General features: G+C 41.5%; 1 protein-coding gene across 7 annotated transcripts in view; it reads right to left on the bottom strand.

Moving 5' to 3' along the window:
• The window catches only part of APP (amyloid beta precursor protein), a 269,028-nt gene extending 241,825 nt beyond the window's left edge, over positions 1 to 27,203 (bottom strand). For 6 of the 7 annotated variants that reach the window (XM_008266825.5, XM_008266826.5, XM_008266827.5 and 3 more), the window contains exon 1: positions 27,002 to 27,203. In XM_008266825.5, the coding sequence (XP_008265047.1) occupies positions 27,002 to 27,058 (57 nt within the window). In that variant the 5' untranslated portion in view covers positions 27,059 to 27,203. 7 annotated transcript variants of the gene reach the window in all.
• Between the last annotated feature and the right edge of the window lie 719 nt (positions 27,204 to 27,922).

Below are 27,922 nucleotides of genomic sequence, written 5' to 3'. Positions count from 1 at the left end.
CCCACAAACATGGGGTTATTGGACTAAAAGTTCAAGTTCCTTTCTATCTCTAATACTGTCCCATGCTGAGATACAGTTCATTAAGCAGAGCATTCTGGAAGAGCAAAAATAAGAACATTTGCGGCCAGCACTGTGGTGCAGTGGGTTAATGCCCTGGCCTGAAGTGCTGGCATCCCATATGGGCGCCGGTTCGAAACCTGACTGCTCCTCTTTCAATCCAGCTCCCTGCTATGGCCTAGGAAAGCAGTAGAAGATGGCCCATGGGCCCTGCATCTGGGTGGGAGACCCAGAAGAAGCTCCTGGCTCCTAGCTTTGGATCGGCGCAGCTCCGGCCGTTGAAGCCAATTGGGGAGTGAACCATCGGATGGAAGACCCCTCCCTCTCTCTCTCTCTCTCTCTCTCTCTCTCTCTCTGCCTCACCTCTCTCTAACTCTGACTTTCAAATAAATAAATCTTTTAAAAAAATAAGAACATTTAAAATCAGATTGCATGGATTTAAATTCTAACATTATCTGATTCTGGACATAAGGTTACGATTTAGGGTCCTCATCAGTAAAATAAGGTTGCCATGGGGTAAAATGAAATGTGTCAGTAAATGGCTAGAGAGGGTGCTGGCACATAGCAAACACTCAAAAAAATAGAGATGCTAATGATGGCATGTAAATCTCATGCAGCTAATACCAACACAAAGAGTCTAATTAAAACTCTCAGCAATTACATGTCATTATTACATTACAAGCTTCTGAAGTCTGTACAAGCCTTAAGTTAGCATCATTTAATGTTTTACATTTAATAGACCTAGACTGACAACACATTTTATAATGTCTTCATTTTTCCTAAATTCTGGGCACAACCACAATTAGGAGAGCAAAGAAAAGAACAAAACCAGTGGAAATTGAATATGATTTTCTATTAACTGCTTAATTTTGAAAAATTGATCTGAAAGACAGGGTTCTGTACTTGAGGGACAAGAAGTGAGGTGGAAAGACAAGACAGAGGTTTAAGAAAGTTACACTCTGACATTTATAAACACAGGTGTGACATGAACAGAGGTACTGGGAACACCTTGGAAACAGACATATAATGAGCCAATCACTAATGCTGACCAAAGTAGCAATAGTAACAAGAAACACAAATAGAGGCGGGCATGGTGGTACAGCAGGTTGAACAACTACCTATGACTCCCATTACAGTGCCTGAGATAGAGTCCTGCCTATCAGCCAGCTTCCTGATAATGCGCCTGGAACACAGCAGGTGATAGCCCAAGTACTTAGGTTCCTGCCATCCATGTGGGGGACCTGGATTGAGTTCCAGGCTCTTGGCTTCAGCCTGGCAAAACTACAGCTACTGGGGGGCATTTGGGGAATGAGCCAGCAAATAGGGAAATCTCTCTCCCTCTGTTACTCTGCTTTTCAAATAAATGAGTAAAGTAAAAGAAAAAAAAAAAAGAAACTGAGATATATTATTTCTTTTAATAAGCTCACAACAACCCCAGAAGTCAGGAACTATCCTACAGTATAGTCCCACATTACAAAGAAACTGAGAAAAGTAAGGTAACAATATAAACAGTTACTATATCAAGAATTTCACAAAGCACTCAAATCAAAAAGGCAATGAATTCTTTTGCTGGACCTGCGGAAGGCTCTCCATGCGAACTCCTGTAACCAACAGCGGATGCCCAGGACGATCTCCTCTGTATGGCTGTGAGCCGGCAGCACGTGTGTGGCCGCCTGGTCACACTATGCAGGGAACCTGGGAACCATGCAACAAGATGGAAGAAATGATACCTGGAATGCAGATGCCGGGTCCTAGTGAAAGAAGCTTGATGACGATGCTGGTGTCTCATCACTACGTGTCTGTGAGGCTAAGAAGCTCAGTAAATGCCCACTGAGACATTCCTAATCCTGGCACTCACCCCAGACAGGCAAAAAGTCACAGCCAGCAGGCTGAACACGGGGAGGAGCTTAAGAAGCTGTACATTCCACAGTGTCTGCAGGACTGCCTGATTCTTCTCTGAGCTTTGCTAAGAATTCCACTGCTGGTTTACTGCAGGGACTAACACCCACGACAGAATGCGCATTTATTTTCCCTAAGCCTCATACCCATACTCAAGTTACAGGAAACTTTCAAATCTCCACCCAAGGTCAAAGACAGCCCTCCATTCAAAGTCAAAGACAGAAACAATTCGAAAGTGCTTTGCTTTCCATAACCTTCAACTTTCATAATCAAAGTGAAATGAGAATGGAATTTGATAAGTTTTGATACATAAAATGAATGGGAAAATCAATTTGAAGGTAGAACAAATGCTTAAAGTGAAATATTTAAATATTTAATTTTAAATATTGAAACAAAAGAAAAAAGTAATGAAAATGTTTTCAAAAGTAATAAAATTTTGAAAAACAACTTAGCCTTTTTGACCTTACCAGATGTTCACCTTGGTAATCTACCGTCTACTGTTTGACTTTTCTAGGTTCCACATACAAGCGAGATCGTGGAGCATTTATCTTTCTGTGTCTGACTTATTTCACTTAGCTTAAGGCCATAATGAGTATTAGAAGCCTGATTTCAAGCCCTATTATTTCCTGGTGTTTGGAACAAATGATGTAACTTCACTGAACATAATTTTCTTTATATTTCACTTTGATACAGTGTTTTCTCTGCCTTTCTTATAAAGCTACAAAGAATACACAATGAGCACCCAGATCTCTGCATTACATAAGAATGCTCACTCTCCTTTTTTCATATCAGCTTTACCTTATCCCTGAATAACCTCAATTTATTGTTTAAATTCTGCATGTTACTACATAGATATTTTCCATCTCAAGCAATGCGCATTTGATTACAATCTCTTAGGCTCAACTAGTTATTAAAATACTGGTTGTTAGTTTAGGAGAGTCTATATCTAATCTTATATTTAAAAATCAGTTATAACTTGTATTTGTAATGAAAATATATAACAAGCCAAAGACAAATGCTTTACTATGGTGAGTTCTTCTCAGTAGCCTTTGTTTAAAAAACAGAAAATGTTACACATCTCAGTATAAAATGCAGTGGGAGGCAGAACCCATCCATTGAACCATTTTCTTCTTCCTTACCATGTGAATTTCATAGCTAGCATTGGTGTCACTTGAGAAATAATACTGCAAGCACCAGCACTAGAAATCTGATTGAAAGAGTTACTTCTTGATGTTCAATGTGACAAACAAAACAGGGCCAATGGGCCATAATAATTTACCTTTCTAATATTTTCAAAAGCAAGTAAGTTTTGATGTAAGAATCAATTATCCATAAAAATAAATAGATGAAATTCACTGAAGTGACCTAGTTCTATAATACAATAAGCCTTGCTATTTTCAACTTTATAGAAGTAATGTTCCTTTAAAGAACCATTGGGAGGATTCTAGATGTCACATCAAGATACATGTCATCTTAACATTAGAAATGTGTTCACTGAAATGGAATGGCTTGCCCCTGGAAGGAAATCCCTGGGGACAAGTATCAGAAACTGGTTAGCCAACTACCAGGCACGGCAGAACCAAGCAATCCTACGTCCAGGATATGGCAGAAGGGAGTAACTAAAGTGTGTGCTTACAGTTAAAAAGATTCAGTCAGACCTCCCAATCTGTATCCAAGGATTTGACCAACTGTAGATTGAAAATATTCTTAGAAAACAACTGTCTGTCTTCAGAATATGTACGGACTTCCTCTTCTTGCCCTTATTCTCTAAACAATACAGTAAAACAACTATTTATACAGCATCTACATTGTCTTAGGTATTGCACGTGTCTGGAGATGACTTAAGCTGGACAGGGGATGGCAGCTTCTTTGCTGATATGTGCTACACCATTGTATATATGGGATTTGAGCAGCTGAGGATTTCGGCATCAGAAGAGGTCATAGAACCAATCAAGTGTTATAATATAGAAGGTGATGTCATAGAAAATAAAAACCTACTACCTTCTCCATTCCATTTTCACATGATATAGGTCAAATTCATCAGTTTCACTTGACTCTTTCAGGGAGGGTCAATGCATATAAATTTTATGTATTACATATATATCTATATATATTTCTTTAAAGGTAAATGATGTGCCTACTTACTATTTCTTTTCATAAAACAGTATATTTTAGATATTTGTATCAGTATAGTTATGTCTACATTCAATGTATGACAACATAATATTCCACTTACAGGTTAAAACAAATAAGCTGGTTTAATTAACAAATAATGTTGTAATAATGTCCTCATCCATGTGCAATTATACTCTATATGATGGACTAATTCCTAACATTGCTACAATGAGGTATGTACATGAAGTTCTGAATGAATGCTCTTGAAAGTCTTTGTACTGACTGACAGAAACAAACATCAACTCTGGCAAGAGTATTTAGACTTTGGCAAGCATAGCGTTATAAAAATAACGTCATCTCTCTGTTTTAACTTGCATTTCCCTGATTACTAATGAGCTAAAGCATATTTTCCTAGGTTTATTGGCTAAGTGTATTATTTCCTGTGTACTATCCAAGGCCTTTGTCTTTTTGTCCATTTCTTTTAGCGATTCTATTAGACATCCATACTGAAATATTTATGGGTAAAATTCCATGATTGAATTTATTTCAAAACAACCCAGTGTGGTAAGAAGAATGGTGGGAGAAGAACAGATAGAACAAGACTAGCTAAGAATTACAACTGCTAAGGATGGGTGACACATACCTAAGAACTTACACCACGCTCTCTTGCGTGTTCCTTTTTTTATTGCAAGTTTCAAAACAAAAGTGTTCAGTTTTTTGTTAAGATGTTTGTATCTTAAACAGAAAAAAAGAAAAAAGAAAAAAATGAGGGTTGGGTGTTTGGCGCAGCAGTTAAATTGCTACTTGAGATTCCTTTATCCTGTATTAGAGCGCCTGGTCCAAGCCCCAGCTCTGCTTTGGATCCTGCTTCCTGCCAATTCACTGTAGAAGGCAGCAGGTGGTGGTTCAAGTACTGGGTCCCTGCCTCCTATGTGGGAGACCTGGATTGAGGTCCCAGCTCCCGGCTTTGGCCTAGCCCTGCCCTAGCTAATGCATGCATTTGAAGAATGAAACAGCAGCTAGAAGACCTGTCTCTGCCTCTCTGCCTTTCAAGTAAAATGAAAATAAGTAAATATGTAAAAGAAAGAAGGAGAGAAAAAATTTAAAAATATTTAGTATGTTGCCGATTTTTAAGAACTCTGTTACAGGCACTATAACTGCCCTGCCTCTTTCCATAGTCAGATATTCCAACACCACCTATTGGGTAATCCATCTCTCCCCTCTGATGTCAACAGCCATTTTTATCTTACACCAGTATCCAATGTAGGCAGATGTTCATTTCTGGACGTCTATGTTGTTCCACTGATTTTCCTGTGCACGTGCTGTGCAGCTGTAATTTCTGTATCTTCACATTTTTCTTCAGCTGTTTGATTTTTCTGCCTATTCTTACCTAATGATTTCCCAGACGACATTCAGAATAACCGTCTTCATTTTCTTAAGTGTCCTCAACCTATACTCATTTCTGCCTGCAGAACTGCCTCCCCCACAGTGTAAGCTTGACTTTCTCTTCTACATGGGAATGTTTTCATGTTCTCACCTAGTATCTCACTGTTGCATTCAGACTTTGAATCCACTTGACATATTACTGCACACAAATGCTAAATAATTCTTTTCTTAGTGTAAAAAGTATTTAGCTACTGTAAAAGGTCACACTGCCAAAAACGAGTGCTGATATGACATCTGAACATTGCCACTTACATAAGCCTTATTTTCATGAGTGAGCATCTGCCTAGCAGTTCAGTAAAGGAGCAAGATCAGTCCAAGACCAAGGGTTTTCAATGTAATACCCTAACTGAGACATAAGCCTGTTAGTTTTGCTTTATCATTCTACAGCTTCATAGGAAGATGTGACTTCTTAAAGGGAAAAATCTTTGTTAAATGGCTTAACGATTTATTAGAAATAAGCAGCAAAGAGCATCTGTTTTCACAGAGCAACTGTTCAATTAATCCATGTTAAGTCGGCCTCAAAGCACTTGGATGCAGCTACAGGATGTGGGTGTAACAGGATCGCACAGATGAACACCTGATAGGGCCTTGCACTTGCTGGGTCAGAATAAAGCAATGAATACTACACTTGATCTTAGCCAAAAGGCCAAGAAGCAATGAAGAGGAGGGAAATTAAATCCTTCTAGAATCAAAACATCAAAAACTCCAGAATTGGGATATTTGCTTTAAAACATTCAATCCCTCCTGGACCAGGAGGACCAGCTTAATGGCCCACCCTAAAATTTTTTTTAAATCTCCCCAAACAAAAACTAGGTTGCTCAATTCGGATTTCTGCAAATTAATGAAAATTAAGAGCCACCCGAAACCATTCAACGTACACAGTGATTTTCCCCTAAATCAAATGTTTGAATGACATAGAGAAACAGACTGATAACATGTGAATGTAGATGCACATTTATAATTCACAGTCAAAGCCACCAGGAAGGAGCAGGCGCAAAGAGGTCAAGTGAATTCTACCTGAAGCCTAAGTAACACCCACCCTTTGAGGAACCCTCTGCAGGTGCTGGAAACCCTAAGTCCGTTCTCAACTACCTCCTTGCCAGTCCCCTTTGCTAAGTGATAGACCAAGTTCTGTTTTCCAAGGGGTTAGTGGAGATCTTCGACAGACAGGCAGGAATGCTGTAACTGTCTCCAGCTTCCAAGAGGCAAGGCTGTCTCTGAGTGGACAGGAGGAGAGTGGCTTCATCCTGAGGAGCCCGGGAGCGGGAAGCGTGCTTTGCATTCCTTTCCAAGTGGTTTCCCTTCCAGGCTCCCAGAGAAGGGGCAGGGGCTGGGCAGGATTGGGGGGCTGTGCAGCGGACAATCACCAAGGAAATGAGGCTTATTTTAAACTCTAAGGACTTGATCACAAATAAATTCTACCCCAAATTACAAGCCAGTCATTCTGTTTCCAGGCATCAAACGTATTACCAATGAAACGGTGAGATACCAGAGCCTCCTGTGTATTCGGTGACACTGAAATGCGAGACCAGTGTCCCAGGCAGCTGGGCCTCTTCCCTGGCCTCTGCTTGTCCAAAGGGGTAAGGCGTGGCTGACTGGAACTCCCAGGGTCCAGGGAGAGAAGCTGCTAAAGTCAGAGCCATGTCTCATTCATCGGAGTCACTCTACTGGTCACATTCTATGCTTTCTACCTGATTCTTAATTCAGTGTTTCCTCTGAACGACTCCTTCGCAGATCTTTGCTGATATGGAAATGCAGTGTGGGGAAGCGAAGCCACTCTCCGGCATCACAGCTCTAGGAAACTGAAACGCTGTGACTCCAACCCAAGGTCTCGATGACTTCAACATCTACACTCAGGATCCTCTTCTCTGGGTTGAGAGAAAGGGAAAGAATGGGATTGGAATGGAGGCAGTGGTTGCAGAAAAGGCAGAGAAGACGGGACAGCAACAGAGACATCAGCACTCAGAATTTCCTGTAGGTGAGGCTGGAGCGAGAACAGCAGCCAGGAACTGGGAGCCCAACAGATCCGGATCGCTTCTTATCAGTCTCCTGCACGCTAAGGCTTGCTTCTTCAAGGAGTTAAACTGCCCAATACAAGGGGAAACACGGGCTCAGCTCCATCCACTGGACCGTTTTCTACAGGGCGGGAGAGCGAGTGGGAAGAGAGAGATGGAGTTTGAACCCAGTCCACAAGCAGGCTCCCTCCCAGCTGGGGATAGAACTGGCTGTCTCACAGGCAGTTGAGGAATAACTGAGAAGCCCCTCCAAGGGGGGCTGGCTGGTAGAAACAGCTACATGCCTGTTAATAACAATTAGGACTGCTATTATTGCCACAGCTGAGGAAAATTCTCTGCTGCACACTTTTACCCATGCCAGAAATACAGGTATTTGTTGCTCAACTAATAAATCACAAACAACATGACATGATGGACTGCCAAGTTTCTAATGCCAGTTAATTCCATCGCAACCACACACATACACACACACTTGCAATCACTCTGAAACAGTATTTCTCCCTATTTAAAATTTTAAAAGTAGCAAAGATGAATTGTTAATCACTCTGAGAGTTATCAAGTATTTAGAATACAGAAGTCATTCTTCAAATTCTCTTGCTTAAAAACACACATTCTTCTCTAACTGAGTGAGTTCAGTATCAAAGAGCCTTACTACTTGTCTTTGACAAATGATTCACCAGTGTGAACCCTCACTGAAAAGTGCACACTCACAATCCGTGGGATGTCTGTAATAGTTCAGGTACTTCCTCAGACACCCCACCGTGCTCCTTCTTCACAATCTTTGTATTGACTCTTTCCTCCAGCTTGAATACTTGGAGGGGAAGGGAAAATAAGGTTCCTCCCTTTACTCTTTTAGTTTCAGTATCTGGGGTCTTGCAAATTAAACTGACAAAAGACAGGTTAAAAAGAAGAAATATATATATTTCTGTATCTTCACATTTTTCTTCAGCTGTTTGATTTTTCTGCCATTTTTTACCTAGTGATTTTCCCAAGATGACTTTCAGAATAAAATATTATAATTATATATACATGTATAAATTTTATTTAATGTTAGTGTTTCTTATATAAGGAGGGACAACACTCCATAGAAAAGAAATGAAACTGCCAAAGGAGCAGTTAGGCCTGAGAGTTTATATACCATTTTAACAAAGAACAATATATTGGGGAGATATGATAAGACAAAGGAAAAGGGGTTTGGGTTTGGGGGGCAGTAACTTATGGGACATTAGCTGCAGATAATGGTTATTTCAGAAAGGTTTATTTATGCAGACTGAAGCCAGTACTATGTACCATGGTCTCCAGTAGTAAGAGTCCTCTCCCCTTCCTGGTACAAGAAAAGGGAGGGAAGCTACTGTCACAAAGAGATACTCACACCCTGCCTTAAGGCAGAAATGGCAGCCAGTAAAAGTTTTGCTTCTGTCTGCTGTTTCTCACTTGCCTTCAGCTTAAAATAATCTTTATGGCAAAGTGGCATATTTTGGGGTGGCACATTCTGATCCCCTTCATACTCTTAGACCACACTTCTCTCCCCAGCCTCTCACTGGCTTCATTTTTCTTCATAGCACTGACTGCCAAGTGGCACTGAATGTGCTGAGTAGCATATGCTTGGGTCTGCTGTCTGCACTGACGAGAGTATAAACTCTGTGAGATCAGGCTCCAGACCTTTATCATGACTGTGTTGAACAAATCAATGAGTTTACATTTTACAGCACTGTTTTATTACCATCAGAATTCCTGTCATTTTGATGGTATAGAAATTTGCTTTTATTAATTGCCAGTTTAACAGGACCAGCACATCATTACAATTTTGCATTTATTTTTAAAACAAACAATAAATAAGACTTTGCTCCAAAACCTACAGTATGAAACATGGCAATAAAACTGGTTAACTGACCATGCAAACAGCAGTTATTAATCCAAACTTATGTGGGTGTGTCTGAATGGGCTTGGCAACCTTCCACAGAGTAGTTCCATGGAAATGGCCCTTCCACACATGGCACAGCAGGTAAGACGCCTCTTGGGATGACTGCATCCCAAACCAGAGCGCCTGGGTCCAAGTCTTGGCTCTGCTTCCTGAAGAACCTGGGAGGCAGCAGGTGATTGCTCAAGTATGATGGTCCCTAGACCCATGTGGGAGACCCAGATTTAGGTCTACACCCTTCCCTTTGCTTCGGCCCAGTCCCACTATTGTGAGCATTTGAGGAGTGAACTAGCAGATGGGAACCCTCTGATTGTCTCTGTCTCTCTCTTTCAAATAAATAAAAATAAATAGATTAAAACCTTAGAGATTTAAAGAGATAGATATAATTGTCTTTTGTGGCTAAAGATTCAGGAACCTCAGAGAATTCATGTTTCCAACTTGTTTTTTTTTTTTAACTATGTGAAGTCAGGGGAGATCTTCAGAGCAGGGAAATGGGGAAGATGACGCTTTACCTAGATCTGTGTAATCACATAACCCAGTGAATAGTCCCACTGAATGGCTCCGTAAACCGAAAACACAGTTCCATTGTCTGCAACCGAGCCCCAGCTATGTTTGCCTGTCAAATCTGATGCCAGCTTGCAGTCAAACTTAGGCCTACACAAGCAATTGCAAAGCCATTAAATCAGACGTGTCTGCATTCCTAGATCAGGCTTTCCTCAGTTATTATTCTTAATGTCCATAGCATCTGTTTATCTCATTTTCTTTAAGTACTGATTTATACCTGAGGGACCACCTGTTGAACACTACTTAAGAGCAGCAATGTAAAGCACTCAATAAATAATCAAAATATTACAAGGTATTTGACACACATTCCTTCCCTACATTATTATTTCCAGACTAATTTTGGTTGATAATGCCAAATAAAAAAAGCACACATTCACAATTTCATAGTTCAGTTGCCCTAAGCAAATGTATACATCCTTTAAGCATTACATTTAAAAAGGCTTCAAATAGCATGAAATTTAATGTTAAGGAATAAAATGAAGGGAATAATAGCTGATCTCAAAAATGCTTTTAAAAATTACATAAGAGGCTGGTGCTGTGGTAAATCCGCCACCTGCAATGCTGGCATCCCATATGGGTGCTAGTTCGAGTCCAGGCTTTTCCACTTCCAATCCAGCTCCCTGATAATGTGCCTGGGAAAGCAGTGGAAGATGCCCCAAATCCTTGGGCCCCTGCACCTACATGGGAGACCCGGAAGAGAGAGTTAGACAGAGAGAGAGAGAGAAAGGTCTTCCTTCCGCTGTTCACTCTCCAAATGGCCGCTATGCTGCGCCGATCCGAAGCCAGGAGCTTCCTCCTGGTCTCCCACGCAGGTACAGGGGTCCAAGCACCTGGGCCATCCTCTGCTGCCCTCCTGGGCCACAGCAGAGAGCTGAACTGGAAGAGGAGCAACTGGGACCAGAACCCAGCGCCCATGTGGGATGCTGGCGCTGCAGGCGGAGGATCAACCAAGTGAGCCACCGCACCGGCCCCCTCTCCATGCATTATTTAACTTGTATGTATCTCATAGATTCACCATTATGTACATAGTAAAAATCATTTGTGCAAACTGTGACTCTACTAAGTATGGTCCCAATACATCAGTATTGGCAAAATTAAACTTTTCACTTTTAAAAGTTTTAAAAATACAGTGTGTGCTTAACTTAAAGGTCAATGGTTCCTGTGGGCAAGGCCTTGCCACAGAAAAAGTGCAAAGTTTCAAACAGAAAAACTCTTAACACTAAATCCAAAATTATGAAACCTTAGTATATGAATAAACTCTAACTCTTTTCAAAGCACTCTCACACAATCTATAACATCCATGCTGATAAATATTTTAGGAATGAAATGAAATGAAAAGAAAGTATTTCAGGAATATTCATATGTCTAAAATGAAATATGTTAGGAATGAACTGAAAACATCTTATAATTCTAAATATACATCTATCATGCATTTTTCCATGTTCTAAAACAAATAAAACAATGAGTAACAACAGGAGCACACCAATCTCTTCTCCAGCCTATGCTATGCAACTTCACTTTCCATATTTGCTAACAATCTGAAAATAAATATTTTACATGTCAGGAGTGCACTGGGCTTAAGCTGTCAAAAGATGTCATACTTTCAATATAACAGAGTAAGACGTATAGGCACACCAGGAGCAATGTTCCAAAACAAGGAGGGGAAATGAAAGCTTAAGCCCAGTGCATTAGTCAGCTTTTTGTTACTATAACTAAAATATCCGAGAGGAGCTTTGTAGGAAGGAAGACCGCTTACTCCAGCTTACAGCTTTGAAGTCCAGGACCAGATGGCCCCATTGTTCTGGTGTCTGATGGGAGAGATGCATGGCAGAATGAATGAGGGGGAAACTCACATGGTGAGGCAGGAAGCAGAGAGGCCGGGCCAAACCTGAATTAGAAAACCAACCGTCTCAGAAGAACCATCTTCCAGTGGCAGGCGGTTGGCACAGGGTACAAGGGTTAAGCTGGGATACCTGCATCCCATATGGGAATGCCTGGGTTTGAGTTGAGGCTCCACTCTCCATTCCAGCTTCCTGGGAATGCACACACTGGAGGGCAGCAGAGGGTCCCTGTCGCCCACATGAGAGACCTAGACGGGGTTCCCAGCTCATGGATTCAGCATTTCAGTCACTTAAGAGTGAACTAGCACAGATCTCTGCCTGCTTCTGTCTCTCCGCCTTTCAGGTAGGTAAAAATTTAAAAACAAAAAAGGAACTATCTTCTGAAAGCTAAGGACCACCCACTATGACCTCCTCCCAGATACCAGAACTGGATCAAGCTCCACCCCCCGTAATTCATCATCCATTAACATAAGACTTTGAGATATAAACATCTACATGAGCTGGGGAGACAAATCCTATTTAAACCATTTAAACCACCCAACCTTTCCAGAAGCTCAGAAACGAAGTACAATTCCTTACAACATGTATTCTTCAACATATTCATACACACAACAAAATGTGTAAGGTAACGAAATGTCTATCTCCCTTCCTTTAAGTAGGAAGCTGACATTCCAACCAGTGATCTCTGTCACAAAACCTGGGGAATAGCACTGTGGCATAGTGGCTAAAGCTGTCACCTGCAGTGCCAGTTTCCCCAAATGGGCGCCGGTTCAAGTCCCAGCTGCTCCACTCCTGATCCAGCTCTCTGCTGTGGCCTGGGAAAGCAGTAGAGGATGGCCCAAGAGCTTGGGCTCCTGCACCTGCATGGGAGACCCAAAAGAAGCTCCTGTCTCCTTGCTTCATATCAGCTCAGCTCTGGCCATTGCAGCCAAATGGGGAGTGAACCCGTGGTTGGAAGACCTCTCTCTCTCTCTCTGTCTCTCCCTTTCTTCTCTGTGTAACTCTGACTTTCAAATAAATAAATAAATCTTAAACAAACAAACAAAAAACTTGGGTCCAAAACAAGAAAAACTAGCCACCTCACCCAGCATTTTATTTCACTATTCCACAGAGGGTGCAGATTTGCCTGGTAATTCTACTCTCACTGCCGCTAAACAGTTTTGTCTAGGACAGCCACGCCTTCTTAAAGTGACCAGATTTTATTAATGCTCCTACTCAATATTTAACTGGAAGCAACAACTTAAGAAACTTGATCCAGTAACATGGAACTGACAGGAGAATCATCAAGGTGAAGAAGAGAGAGATGCAGAGTCAGACAAGGATTGGGCTTTGCACCCTAAGCATGTGTGTGATTCCGAGCAACTCAAACAGCTCCAAGTCCTACTTTTTTCATCTCACAAATCAGAAGAGCTTAGAATAGTTTTATTGCTTCTGCCGGCTCCAAAAACTATGATTCTCTTCCTATTCAGCAACAGGTTTGGTTAACCTTCTAGGGTTGTACTATCCACTATGGCAGACTGTAGTCACACGTGGTTGCTGGGCGCTTGACACGTGGTGGGCCTCAATTCAAATATGCTCTATGTGAAAGTTCTGATGACATGACATGAAAAAAGCATGCACTGTGGTTGACAAACAGTGTTTTTATGACCACAAATTCAAATATTCTGGATTTATTACCTATTAAAACCAACTTCACCTATTTTTCTTTTTATGTGGTCACCTCAACATTTTAAATTGGATCTAATGTTCCCATACAGTTTGGTTGGAGACTGCTGCCTTACAGTAGGGCCTGGGCTGGAAGAATTCTGAGATGGAAGACCCAGGAGAGCATGTGCATGGAATAGTGACTGTTATTCCGCCTCTCCACTTTAGAACTTAGTGTCTACCATGCCCATAACTTTGCGTGTAAGTGGGCGCTTTGAAGTATGCTTTTGTTTTCTTATTTTGAGCACCAAAAATGAATGAACAGCAAAAAACACGGGGTCTAAAAATAATCAATAACACTTTATTTATTCCAGTCCTATAGTGCAGACCGTAAGGATAATCCTAAATAGATGGGCCTTTACACAGGCACTTTCAGCCTATTTGCAGTTTCCTGTGAATCTAATATATATAAAGTAACAATTTAGTGTGCTTCATAAAGATCATCCATTTTTTAATCTCATGTTTGACTTTAGTAGGTACAACTAAAATGAATTTCCATGAACTGACCATATTTTTATTGTATCAATACTAGCTAGGAACTTTTCAACAAATTTCTATAATCACTATCAATTTAGGTAATGTATTTTAAATAATGAGAAGCAGGTATATTTTCTAAAGTGCTTGCTATGAACAAAATCAATGAAATATTAATAAGATCCAGATGGGTCCAGAGCAAACACTCATTAATTTTTCTTAGAACGTATTCTCACTGCCAAACTTTCTCATTTCAGTGACCTTCAGCAAAGGCGTTCATCTACATGCCTGCAAAATCAGTTACTGAAATTAGGCCAATAGCAGTCCTTCCCTCTGCAGTCCAGACCAGTGAAGGCCACTGATTTCAGATGGGGCCTGAAGGATGGTTAGTCGGGAAGACTCAGATTATTTTCAGATATATGAAAGCAAAACAGAATTCAGAATCTATGTTCTTTAGCGAAACTTTTTAAAATCAAGGTTGCTCAAATTGCAGAAATTATTATAAAAGTATGCACGAATTAAGGATTTTTAAATTTCCAAGTTCTAATATAATAAAAACAAATTTTCAAACGTGCTCACATGATATAAATTAGCACCAACTCTTTATGGGGGAAAACAATTCCAAAACATGAGCATCATAAGATGATCAAAATATACATTCATATATGTATTACGGTTACTATTCTGGATTCTCATTATTGATCAACTATTCCAAACACATCTAAATTGTCACCTGTTTTTCTATAGACAGCACAAAATGGAAAAGTAAAACATGTTCTTGATACTTAAATTTACAAGAAAAAAAATTGCCAAGATTTAAAATGTTCGAATTTGAGCTATCCTTTTGACTAATCTTCAAGGGAACCACAAATTCAAAAAGAAATGCTTTATAAAACCAAGAGCAGCTTTTGAGGAAACACGACATTTTAGACATTCCCTTAAGATAAAGCCATATACAATATGGCAAACTACTGGGACATATTTTAAACAAACCTTTGATCACAGATAAAATCCCTACTAGAAAATTTCCAAACACTCCCTAGCACAGATGATTATTTCAAGCCTGCAAAGAACTATAGGTTTTTCCAACATCTTTCTTTCATCAACATATTTTTTGGTACATATCGTCACTGAATCATTTTTGGAATAACTGAAACAAAGGGCAGACATTTGGCTCAAGTTATAGTGGCTTAAGTTGCCACTTTGGATACCCACATCCCATATCAGAGTGGCTGGTTCTAGTCCTGGCTGCCCTGCTTCCGATCCGGTTTCCAGCTAATGGGCACCCTGGCAGCAGCGGGTGACATCTCATGTATTTGGGTTGCTGCCAACCACGTGGGAGAGACTCAGGTGGAGTTGTTGGCTCCTGGCTTTGGTCTGATGCACTTCTGGCTATTGTGAGCATCTGGGGAGTAAACCAGTAGATAGAAGATCTCTAACTCTTTGTCTCTCTGCCCTTTAAATAAAATGAAAATAAGTAAATATTTTTTAAAAGACCAAGTATTTTTATTAATTGAAATGAGTAAGAAACTAATGAATAATTTAAAACTTTTAATGGCTGTCCCCTTTTTATTGATGCAAATATATTAAGATTTCCTTTCCTCTTTCCCACAGAAATTTCTACTCTGGTTTAACAACAACAGGTAAGCCTGCACAGATCTGAAAAGCTGAAAGCAGGCTGGACACGATAGGCAGATCTTGCTCTAAAGAGACGCTCAGTATCATGCTCTTTTCTGAAAACCTCAAAGCTTGCTTTATCTGCTACTCTTTTCAAAGGACAAGTGCAACAAAAAGTTCTTTGGGGAAGTCTCCAGATCAAACGAAAGATAGTTTACTAACAGGGAGAGTAAGCCGACACTGCCACTAATACCCAGAGATACAGAAATTCCATCACTCTGGTGGGATGGCTTTCCCAGGAACACAAGTCTGAACACAACTTGGGTTCCACGGGCCATTGAGAAGGGTTGGCTCCTGGGTGTTACCTCTAAGAACAAAAAGGCTTGTCTTTCCTCCATCTCCAGGAAGATGTGCTTCCTATGTGGTTGGCCAGCAGACAAGCAAAGGGGGAAAATCCCAAACACCTACTCTAATAGCTCACGGAGAATCTTTGCTTGGGTTTGGAATGCTTATTAGTCCTCCCAGTTTCCTCTACATGTCTATAAAGTATTGTATTTCCTTGAAATCCCAAAACATCAGTTGTCACCCAGTATCCTATACCTTCCCTTAACCTTTAGGAAGAGAACCTGCAACATACCCCAGAGGCAATGCTCCCAGCTAATGGAGCATGGACAAGTCCTCCTTGCAGCCAGGTGTCACCATCTATCTGGACAACACAATTGAGCAGACACTGATAACGACTTTGGCAAAAGCTCCTAAATCTAACAGAATCATAGTCACCAATATTTCCATTGTAGGAACACTTACAAGTACCCCACTGCTGAAAACATAAAGTTCAATTTCATCAAGGGTATCCAAAACTCTTAATCTCCTACCATATCTCACTCTCATCCTCACAAATTCCTTTACATCCTCACTGTTCTTTCTGTCTGGGAAGCCCTGCCATGCTCAACTTCACCTCCACCCATCCTTGCAACCTGGCTCCAATGCTGCCGGTCTTCTCCATGCAGACCTCTTATATCCTTCTGTGGGAGCCATCCATGTTGAACCTAATTATTTCTGCATCTCCTCCTTCCTCTATTAGGTACAGCTTGAGGTACCCCTCCATTTACTCACACCCTACCAGAGTCCAGGGCTCCAGTAACAATTCTAACACCAAAGCCATTTAGGATCTGTCCCATAAAATAACAAGTTTAAAAATTTAAGAGGGGGGCTGCTGTTGTGGAGTAATGTGGAAAGCCCCTGTCTACAACGCTGGCATCCATGGGTGCTGGTTCGAATCCCAGCTGCTCCACTACCCAACCAGCTCCCTGGTAATGCACCTGGGAAGGCAGCAGAGGATGGCCCAAGTGCTTGGGCCCATGCACCTACATGGGAGACATGGAAGAAGCTCCTGGCTGCTGGCTTCACCATGGGCCAGCCCCAGACGTTATAGCCATCTGGAGAATAAACCAGCAAATGCAAGATCTCTGTCCTCCTCTCTCTCTCTCTCTCTCTGTATCTCTTTCAAATAAATAAATAAATATTTTCAAAAATCTCAAGAGGGAGAAGATAGGAAATTAATTTTAGAAATCAGAGCTAAGAAATCAGAGCTACAAATCTGTGTTAACATCACAGAAACGAATCACAAATACCCTGAGACTATTTGGAGTAAGGACAGAACAGGTGAATGCATAATCCATATATCCATTTAAACCTGCCCCTCACTTGCCAAATGAATCCAGGGTTTGGGATTGGGTTTGACATGTTCAATCTCTGATATGAACAAGTAAACGAGCAATGAGGTTGACATGTCAGAATTCTTTAAAAAGATAATAAACTGTAAGAATGACATTTTACCCAGTGATTTTTTTTCCTCCAGTAAAAGGACTTAAAACACTGACAATTTTTCCATGTCTCTTCGCCAGCTATTAATGAAATCAATAAATACAACAGAAACACACCAGCAAACCGAACACTTCCCATCCATGTCCTTACAACATTACCCAGAAAGTTCACAACACAAATTTAACCTATGGGTTCAGTTCACAAACATGAAGTGAAATATTCAAATAGCAAATACAAAGAAAAGGAACTTCAGGAAGCAAGGTAGCGCTGCATGGTCTCTTGTTTAAAGTACGCCCTACATGCCACTGTATCATTCATTATCTCTGTCCTGGACAAATTTAATGACCATGCTGATGAATGACACAGACTCCAGGACATCATGCACTGCCCTTTGCTTGTACGGTTTTCAGCCACACAGTCGCATGGTCACCCTATCATCACCTAGAAATCTTCCAGTTTCCCTCAGGTACACCCTGCGCTCACATTTCACCAAACAAATATGCACTGGTTGAAAAATGTTGTTTTGTCTTAAAAGTGGAGTCCCTGACAGTGCTTAGCAGCAATACATAAGCTGCCTTCATGTTCACATAGCCTATGGGTTAGGCGAGAAGCAACTCCTCAACAAGATGACTACAGCACTTTAAAATCAGGATGACTTTTAAAGGTTTTAAATTTTCTCAATTCTTTGGCATAAAAAGATTTAACACTTGACATAAAGCATTAAAAACAAGCTTGAGAAAACACTAGCAAGATACAAGGCTAATCATAATGACTTCAATTAGATTTTCAATGCCTGTCAAGTTAATGGCATACGGTCTTATTGGCTTCAAGCCCTTAAACTTAAGAAGTATAATCTTTTTAGAGGACAGAAATAACGGTATTCAATATTTATTTTTTAAAGGACCAGTTTTAATCCTCTTCACAATAAAGTAAAAAATAAATATTAGCTGTCAAATGGCAAAAAAAAAAAAAAGAGTAGGAAACTAGGGAAAAAAGGCAATGACAATATAATTTTCATTTTAATGGCCAATCAATTTAATGCCAACAAACAACATTTTCTGTCTGAACTCCACTATCTTATTCAGATATAATCATTTCTAGGCATCCTCAACCCAAAGTGGATCAACCAATTAGGGGATTAATGAAGTATTTCAGGAAGAAGACATTTTTTTGGCTAGGACAATTGAACTCCTGAAATAGAGAGCTGCAAATGTCTGGGCACTAAGTAACTAAGTCACTGATAGCATTTATGAAACTTTCCACAATAAAATGCTTTAGAAAAAGCTGAAAAAATAAATCTTACAAAAGGTTTTAATTTTCTTTGTATGCTTGTTTACAATTTTTTAAATGAGAGGTAGTTACCTCAAATGTCCAGAACATATACATAATATCTTATCACCATAATATAGAATTTCTATGTTACTCACTAAAAATATGTATCAAATACTTGTAAGTACTAGATGTGAGGCATTATTGTGATAAACTATAGGAAATCTCGTGTAACCACAGTCAATATTAACTTGTATTCTCCACCACTTCTGTTCTTGTTCACCCAACGTAGATTCCCTGTTCCCAGTTACCCATCTACATCAAAGTGAATACATGAGTATAGTTCTTTCCTCTACTTTCTTAAGTTAACCCTTGGGGAGCGACCCAATGAGAAACCTTCTTGGATAATTCCACATCAAAATATCACATTCACAATACTCTTCCACATGGTGTTCCCTACATCTCTTACCCAACTAAATTTTTTTCAAGTCACCTACTACCTCCTACTTATTTGGTCTACCCCTCTCCTATAAATAGAAAGAATAAATTTCCTTTCCTGGGTATACTAAAAGAACTTAGACTTCTCAGTGTATGAAAATAAGCTGGTAACTTTTTCTATAGAAATTTGATTTTAAGTAGGTAATTAATTTAATGTTTCTAATTTAATATGTATCTCTGAATATATTATTCTTAGTCTGGATATCTGCATGTTACCACGGTTTCTTAAGAACACTTCACTTACATCCTCAAACAAATACACTGCTGCAAAGTCAAAATCACATTGTTTTAAACAAATCAAAACAAGCAACTAAGACCACAAGGACAGGGAATACTGCCTATCAAATATTACTTCTCATATAATGGGTTCGAAGTCTCTGTGGACTCTCAAAAAACTATCATTTTCAAAATTTTTGAAGATCTTTTGAAAGATGAAAAAAATCAATATGGCCAAGAATAGTGATACTCTAGCTTTACCGTGTCTACCTATCAATTCATCTACAAACAAAATAACTGAATAGCATTTATAAAAACAATGTAATTATGCTTTTGAAAATTCACGCAACAGTAACAGTAGACATGAAAGTTCTTCTTTTTGGAGTAATCAAACCTTAATGGGTACCATTTTCTTCATATTAAAATGAAATTTGTATTGCCTCATTAATTTCATTGTAAAATCCCAATCAGGCTGGTGTAGACAAGGAAAAACTAAACAAATGAGTTTGTGGTAATTGGGGGTGAGAGGGCAGGTCTGAAACACAGAAATGTATCTCGAGTGTAGGATTAAACCTCTTGTTTCTGCTCCTGTAAAATGTCTCCACAGGACCCAAATATATTGCAGTCATTAAAGATTAGAAATTTAGCAAAGCAACAAGAGCACTAATGCATTTCTTCACTTAACTACAAATGACTTCTCTTTCTACAACATGTCTTACTAAGTATCCTTTATGGCTGGAAAATAATTTATCAGCCCCTTATCATGTAGAATGCCTTATTATTTTTTGATGAAGACAGTACATGGCTTTCTCCAGAGGCAAACTGAGAGCACAGGAGAAATGATTTGATCTTTTAGAAGAAGAGTCAGGCAAAGAACAATTCCATACCAACAAAATTACCAAAAAAGAAAAAAAAAAAACATTTTCTTGTCAAATCCCTCATCTGAAAAGTTTCTGAAACTGAAAGGAAGAGAGAGACAATCTAGAAATTAAGAAATTCAAACACTGTTTTGGGTCCATCCCTAACAAGACCTTAAGAAACCACTCATTTTGTTCAACAGGATCTGTTCTTCTATAAAACAGGCTTCTTCTAAACCCAATTTTGTAATATTTGTGTGGTTTATTCCTCATCTCTGCTCATCAGCCCTACATATGTGATCTGGGGGCCATCTCAGTCCTGGGTGTCCTCGGAGCAGTGTTTGTTAAAAATATGGCTCCTCTGGTTACAACCTCTACTTGCAATTTTGTTTTCTTTTGGTTGAGGGGGATGATCATAAAAACAAGCGTTAATTAAGAAAAACTCACACAGATTCCTTGGGACCTTTCTTCTTTTCAATCATAATTTAACCCTGGCATCACCAGTTTCACAAACTCAAAGCTTTCAAATATTTGTAGCCTAATTTTGAAACTGAGTTATAATTTCATAAGCAAAACCTGCCGACTTTTGTGGGTGGACATATATTGTGGTGGTTAAGACATCATGTCACCTACATCCCATATCAAAGTCCCTGCTTTGAGTCCTCCTTTTCTTCTGATTCCAGCTTCCTACTAATGTGCACTTCTGGGAGGCAGCAGGTGATGGTTCATGTACTTGGGTATCACCTGCATAGGAAACCCAAATGGAGTTTCAAGTTCTTGACTTCAGTCTGGCCCAGCTTCAGCTGTTATGGGCATTTGGGGAGTGAACCTGAGGGTGTGAGATCTGTCTCTCTGCCTTTAAAATAAATGAAAATTAAGAAATTTTTCACACTGACTTGTAAAAAAAAAATGTATAATTTTATTAAGCACCAGATGACTATAAATGTGATATAATAATGTGATGATCATAATATAGCAAGTAATATAAATTCATTTCATTTTGAAACTGATTTCGTGCTGCAATCTCCAGCAATCTGTTGGTTGGCTTTCTCATCCTCGGGTGATGCAAGATTCCATCTAAGACCAAATTTTTGCTGGCATTCAAATCTTCCACTTCTGATCAGATTGACAAAGACTGTTTATTCATTCTTCTGGAAATGATTTTTCTAAAAACTAAACCAAGTTTGTCCACAGCACCTTGCTCATAGCTGATGGCCATTGAATAGGTGAGCTAATAACCAAGCCTGTGTATGAACACGCTCAGTATTAGATGTGTGGTAAGCTGCCAGTGCATGGATTAAAAATAGGTCTTCCCCATTTATGTAAAACCTGCTTATCATTTTCATACATTTCCATAGTGTTTAAAATTTTCAGTGAACATGAATTATTTTACTGTCTTTGAAAAAGTCAATTGAAGTATGAAAAATAAATATTTAATAAGCGAAATTTAATATTATAAAAATTTTATCTTAAGTATGCTTTTACATTAAAATTAAATCCATTCCTTGTTTTAGAGAAAAAACTGCCAATTTCCAATTATAGTCTTAATTAGTTAAGTGAACTAGTCAATAAATGAGATATGGATTTTTTTAAAAACTTTCATGTGAGATTTAAATATACCCATTTTACATCATCATTACCTATAATAACACTCATTACTTATAGTGTGCTATCAACGTCCATATATATTAACTCATATACTGTTCCACGCATTTTATACATATACAACAGTTCTTTTAAAAGTTAATGGAAAATGGAATTAAAAAATGTTTACTTTGATGCAAAAAAAACTTGAAATCCAGTCATACAACGGTTTTCAAAAAGGTCATGGAAAATGTATATTGTAAAAATTTTTCATGGATTTCAAAAAAAATTAGTACCAAAATAAACCCATCTTTTAATTCCATTTTTTTCATGAATTTTTTGAAATATCCTACTATGAATTCAGTCATCAGCAACCATAAATATTAGTATCCCCATTCAACAAAGGCACATCAACTTGCCCATGGGAAACAGTTCAAAAGGAACAAAGCCAGAATTTATGCTCATGCAATCTCAGCCTTCTCCAGTCTCGTGATCAGTGTGCAATGCTGCCTTCTCTACAAACACCTATGAAACACTCAATGACTAAGGGTTACTGGCCTCACAATACGCCTGGACTAGAAATCAACATTTTAAATGTAGAAACAACTCCAGTTCTTTCCATAAAGCTGGATTTTTTAATCTCTCAACTTCCCTACTTCAACTACTATCTTCCTTCCATAAAATATTACAGATCCTAGCAATGTTCAACCTAAATATGTATCATCACATGTTTCTTCAAAATGCAGTCATGCTAAATAAATCTAAATAAAATGACCTTTTAGCTCCCTGTTGCAAGTAGGATTTCACACAAGTGAACCTAAGTCCTTTGAATCACCCTTTGAATAGCCAGGTAACTATCAGATTAAGTATCACTCTTTTATCAAACTACTAATTGATAAACAAATCCAGACTTTTTAAATTAATTATCTACATAATCATTCTATTCTAATTATCTACAATCATTCTAATCCAGGTTTGGGTAGACTTCAAAAGAGGATCAAACAAAACATATCTATTGACGAGGATTAATCTAACAAGAAAAATCTACTAACCATTTCTTCATATAAAATATTAGTGTTTTCACTGAAACATTTCTCAAGCCACACAAATTCAACTGAAGAAACAGTTACATAACATCTGCCCCTTTACTAAGGTTTTCATTTGCAAATTTAGTTAGAGGGTTTCGGAGCTGTCTGTTTTTTATAACAGCAGCAAAAATTAATGAAAGGTCTCATGGTCAAGTTGAACAAGGAGAGGTAGCAAACCACCTGCAAAAACCAAAAATCAAACAAAAAACATTTCATTTTGCCCATCCAGTTTTTCATCATGTACTGCCTTAGTCAGATGCTGCTGAAGAGACCAGAGCTCTGAGCCCCTCAGTCTCTCACTTATTCCCCACCGCTCTGCAGTGAGTACCCTGCGCCGGCATCTGCTGCAGCTCCCATGCCTCAGGATTTGTTCCTTGTCTGCCTTCCCCAGAAGACTGGAAGCTTCCTGAAGGAAAAGATGGTTTTGCTTACCACATAGCATCACGGTGGAGGGACAGGGCTTGGCCCAAAAAAAAAGAATCAATAAGAATGTCCCTACTGAATAGATGAAAAGTAATCAAAGCCCAACCCTTCTCATTCTTTTAGGATTTAAGAACCTCAACTTCACCCAGCCCTAATGATGAAGACAAAGGCCCCGCCTACACTCGTGTGTGTGTGTGTGTGTGTGTGTGTGTGTGTGTGTGTGTGTGGAGAGGTGCCGAGAGCCATGTAAACAAATATGGTAAATGCCGAGATTAGCCTCACTCTCCAGCCCCAGGATACAAACCTGGCTGGAAATTTACCACCAGGAAATGCTCCAGATTATCTCATCCCTTGTTCCTTTACACATTAAATATAGGTGTTTACTCTGGATCACTTTTACTCCGTATGCCACTTACCCTGTACTTTCCTTCCGGTCCTTAACACATTTGGTTTTCTTTTATAATCATGTGCATGCTTTATTTACCTTGCAAACGACCTGGGAAAGGGCGGATATAAAGTGCATGCATGCAAACTAAACCTTACATTCTGGAAAGTTTACATTTCAAGTGCACAGGTACAGGTTTACTTGCGCATACATAATGGATACAATGAGAGAGAGATTCAAAAAGGAATGTATTAATAAAAGATGCCATAAATCTCTAAAGGTAATAAAATTTGCAGAAACATATTTTTAGTGAATTGTGTTGTACTTTTTATTCGTTTCTTCAGGCACATAATAGCTACCTGCATTTCTAGAATGACTGACAACCTTCATCAACATACAAGTATCTATATGGAAGACTCCCCTATGCCATAGCAGTAACATGAAATAGGAATCCTCCAGCATAAAGGAAAAGCCTGAATCATATACCCTCCATTTTCCTTCAAACCCATATTCAATCGATCACATTTGTTTTTCATTATTTTTAAAATCAGTCCTAATTTAACCCTGTGATCTTGCATTCCTGAGCCTGGACTCAGATTTATTCTATCTCCTAACTCCTCTGCAGTATTAACAGCCTTGCAAGTGCCTCTGTCAGGAGCCTCTGCTGGTTATGGCTACAAGTGAGGAGTTTTGCAGCTGGCCAGTCATTATGGCTCCCCAGGGGTCAGCAAGAAAAGGTCATTCCTTGCAAAAGCCCTCAGCTTCCCTAGTTGGCATGCAAGTTTTCTAACCCTTGGAGCAGGGCTTGTGTTAGCAGTGGGTTTCTATCATCTGAGAATCAGCACCAACACCACCAAGGCAATTGTGATTAGGCTAAGCCCTCACTACAGGGAAATAAAACTTAAGAAGCAGTAGGTTGAAACAACTAAGTAAATAAACGTCAAGGTCTGCTGAGCCCAGGCGCACAAGATCATGAGGCCAGGTAATCCCAGCGCTTCCCAAGGCGCGGCCCCACGATCCTTGCCTTTAATACTTCTGTGCTACGGACACCTGCAGCAGACCTGTTTTCCAAGCTCTGGTTAAATTCCCTGTGAACCTCATTAGCGTGACTTGCCCACCCTCTACCAACACTTTGCAAATGGATTAATGGGAATCTCACCTGCACCCTTGAAAGGAAGGAGATGACAACAACCCATGGAAATATCCAGTAGCATAGCAGAAAAAGCCAAGAAACGCAATCAAACAGCCCCCAAATTAGAACTGAAGCATAGGTGCCTACAGGCTGCTGCTTTTTATAAGAAAAAAAATTGCTCAAGAAAGTTAAATACTTGTTCTGATAAAAGCTTCAAAAATAATTGTTGTGATATGCTTTTAATGATTTAATTGTGTTTTCAAATTTGCAAGTTAGAGAATCAGGCAAAAGTGAAATAATTATACAAATGTCATCAGATAGAATTCCCTTAAATACATTCTCTAAAAATATGGAAAACCAAATTCTTGGACTCTTTAAAAAAATAATAAAAACCGATCTTAAGTAGCCTTAAGGTGATTCTTGAGGCACTTGTGGGTAAAAACCAGAGAGGAAAAAAGTTCAATGACCTTGCAAATTACGGACCAAGAAACTGTAATAGTGTGATTGCACAGCTTCGGTGGAACTGCAGGAAAACACTAGTCCGGAAATTGCTTTTTTGGAAAATTACTATGAGGTAGGGGGGAAAGGGAGGGGGACTGGGAGGGGAGGCTGCACATAGTTAAGACAGGGAGCAAAACCGATGCAAAATGCAACCTCCTCTGCCCCAACTGTCAAGCAAACAACTTCGGAGCATCTTTAGATAAAAAGAAAAGCAGTCATTTGCAGGGCGTTCGCTGAAGGTTCGCGAGTTGGATGAATGGGGCAGACTTGTTATACACCTAGTGGTGGGTGGATTTCACCAGGCTGCAGCCTCCTCGCAGCTTTTCTCTGCTGCACTGCAGAGGCGCCATCTTCTCCGTCTTAATCTTCACTCAATTCAATCCTTTTATCTGCACCCTGAAAAAAGAGACCCTGCGGACCTCCCCAGCATCCTGCGCCCCCGGGGGGACTCAACCAGAGTCCCCAGAGCTGCCAGGCGGGAGGCCGCGCCTTAATCAGACAAACGCCTCCTTTGATGCCCAGGAGGGGAGAGCCCGTGCCTCCCCATCACCCGCCACTGCCCTTTGCCAGACGCACAGCCCGCTCTCCGCGCACTCCTCCCCCAAGGACTCTGCAGCCCAGCACGGAACACACACGCCCGGGAGGCGATTCGGGGCTGGGAAGCCGAGGGGCCCCAGGGCTCGCCCGGAGAAGCCCCAGCCCCCTCCCGGGCGGACACACAGCGCCGGGAGCCTCCGTGGCGCACGGAGACCCCCGCGGCTCAGCCACCGCGCCCCGGCCCGCCAGGGCGGAGTGCGGCGGCTTTTGTTCCCGGGACCCTTCCTCTCCCTTTTTGGGGAAGCAGCCGAAGGGGCGAGCGAACGCCCGGGACGCCCAGGCTTCGGGCTGGCTCTGGGTCTCCGACCCCTCCCATCTCTCGCAACTTAACACAAAAGGGAGACGCAGAAATGCTCAAAGTTTGCCTGCGGAAGGCGGTGCGCGACCCCGACGCCGGCCCCGGCCAGTGGGGCCGCCGCCGGCAGCCGGCAAGGGGAATGAGGAGATTTGGGCAAGGAAGGGAGTGGGGGGCGGGAAAGGAAGGTGAAACGGGGCGGAGGAGGCAGAGAGAAGCGAGGGGGCCCCCGGTTTCCCAAGCGGTCCCGGGGCCTCAGAGAAAGCCAAGGGCACGGATTTCAAACCCCGGATCCGGGGACGCTGCGTTTTCGGCTTTTCCCCCACGTGCTCCCTTCCCCTTCCCCCATCTGGACGCCTCTCGCCTTTCCCAGCCCCGGCTCGCGAGGTAAGGACTGAGTCGGGGTCCAGCATTAGCGTCGACCCTTCCCCTTCTGGCCCGTGAACAGGGGTGCCCGGTCGCCCAGCCGACCCCTCGCCTCCGAGGGCTGGAGCGCGCGTCCCCAGGGCAGGGCTGGGCCGAGGGCGGGATGCGCAGGGCACCAGCGAGCGGAGGTGGAGGGCAGCGGGGTCCCCGCGACCACCCCAGACTTCTCCGTATTAGAGACTGGGGGGGGGGGGTAATGTCCCCCCGCCACACACACACACCCAACCCCCTTCCGAGGCGCGGCACCCACCTCCAGCGCCCGAGCCGTCCAGGCGGCCAGCAGGAGCAGTGCCAAACCGGGCAGCATCGCGACCCTGCGCGGGGCACCGAGTGCGCTGCTCTGCGAGTGGGATCCGCCGCGCCCTTGCTCTGCCCGCGCCGCCGCCGCCGTCTCCAGGGGTCCCGCACCAGCGCTGCTCCGTGTGCTCTCGCCTACCGCCGCTGAGGAAACTGACGGAGCCGGAGTGCGGCGGCAGGGCTCGCAGCCCGGAGAGTCAGCTGATCCGGCCCGCCCCGCTCGGCACCCGAGAGAGACCCCTAGCGGAGCCGCCGGGGAGCTGCGCCCGCTCACGCCCGCAGGGGCCCGCGCCCCCGGCGCCCACAGGTGCAGCGCTGTGGGCGCCGCGCCAGCGCCCCGCGCGCGTCCCTCGCCGGCCGGCGCCCACCTGGGAACAGTGGGAGGGAGAGTCCTGGGCCAGGAGAGGGACGGTGCGCAATCGGGGGAAGGTGAGTCCTAGGACGTCTGGGCTCCAGAAAAGTCGGGAGCGCTCCCTGCTCGCTCCCGAGAGCTTGAATCAGCCGACCCCGCAGGCCTCCTGGGGACGTCGTATAAAGGGCTGCTGCTGGGCTGCGTCTTGATCCGCATTTCGGTTTTTGTACCGACTTGGAGAGGTGGGGCAGGCGTTTCTGGGAGAGAATGGGAGCAGGAGAGGCTTCAAGGAACTAGGATGTCTTTGCTTGTTCAGAGAGCAAAAGCCTCATTTTTTTTTTTTTTCATGTCAAAAGCAGCCGGCAGCAACCTGGAATGTCTATCTTTAGATTGAACCAAAGGAGAAAAAGCTGTGGACCTAGGCAAGAATCAGGCGACCCATTTACTTCTTCCTGAAAGACGGGGTTTTGTGGTTTTTTTTTTTTTTCTTTTTGCATTTGTGTTCGTTTTACCTTGTTTCTT

The sequence above is a fragment of the Oryctolagus cuniculus genome, chromosome 4 (genome assembly GCF_051225735.1).
Source record: "Oryctolagus cuniculus isolate XC-2025 breed Fujian yellow rabbit chromosome 4, ASM5122573v1, whole genome shotgun sequence".
In the NCBI taxonomy this organism is placed as follows: Eukaryota; Metazoa; Chordata; class Mammalia; order Lagomorpha; family Leporidae; genus Oryctolagus; species Oryctolagus cuniculus.
This window is presented reverse-complemented; position numbering and strand designations above follow the sequence as displayed.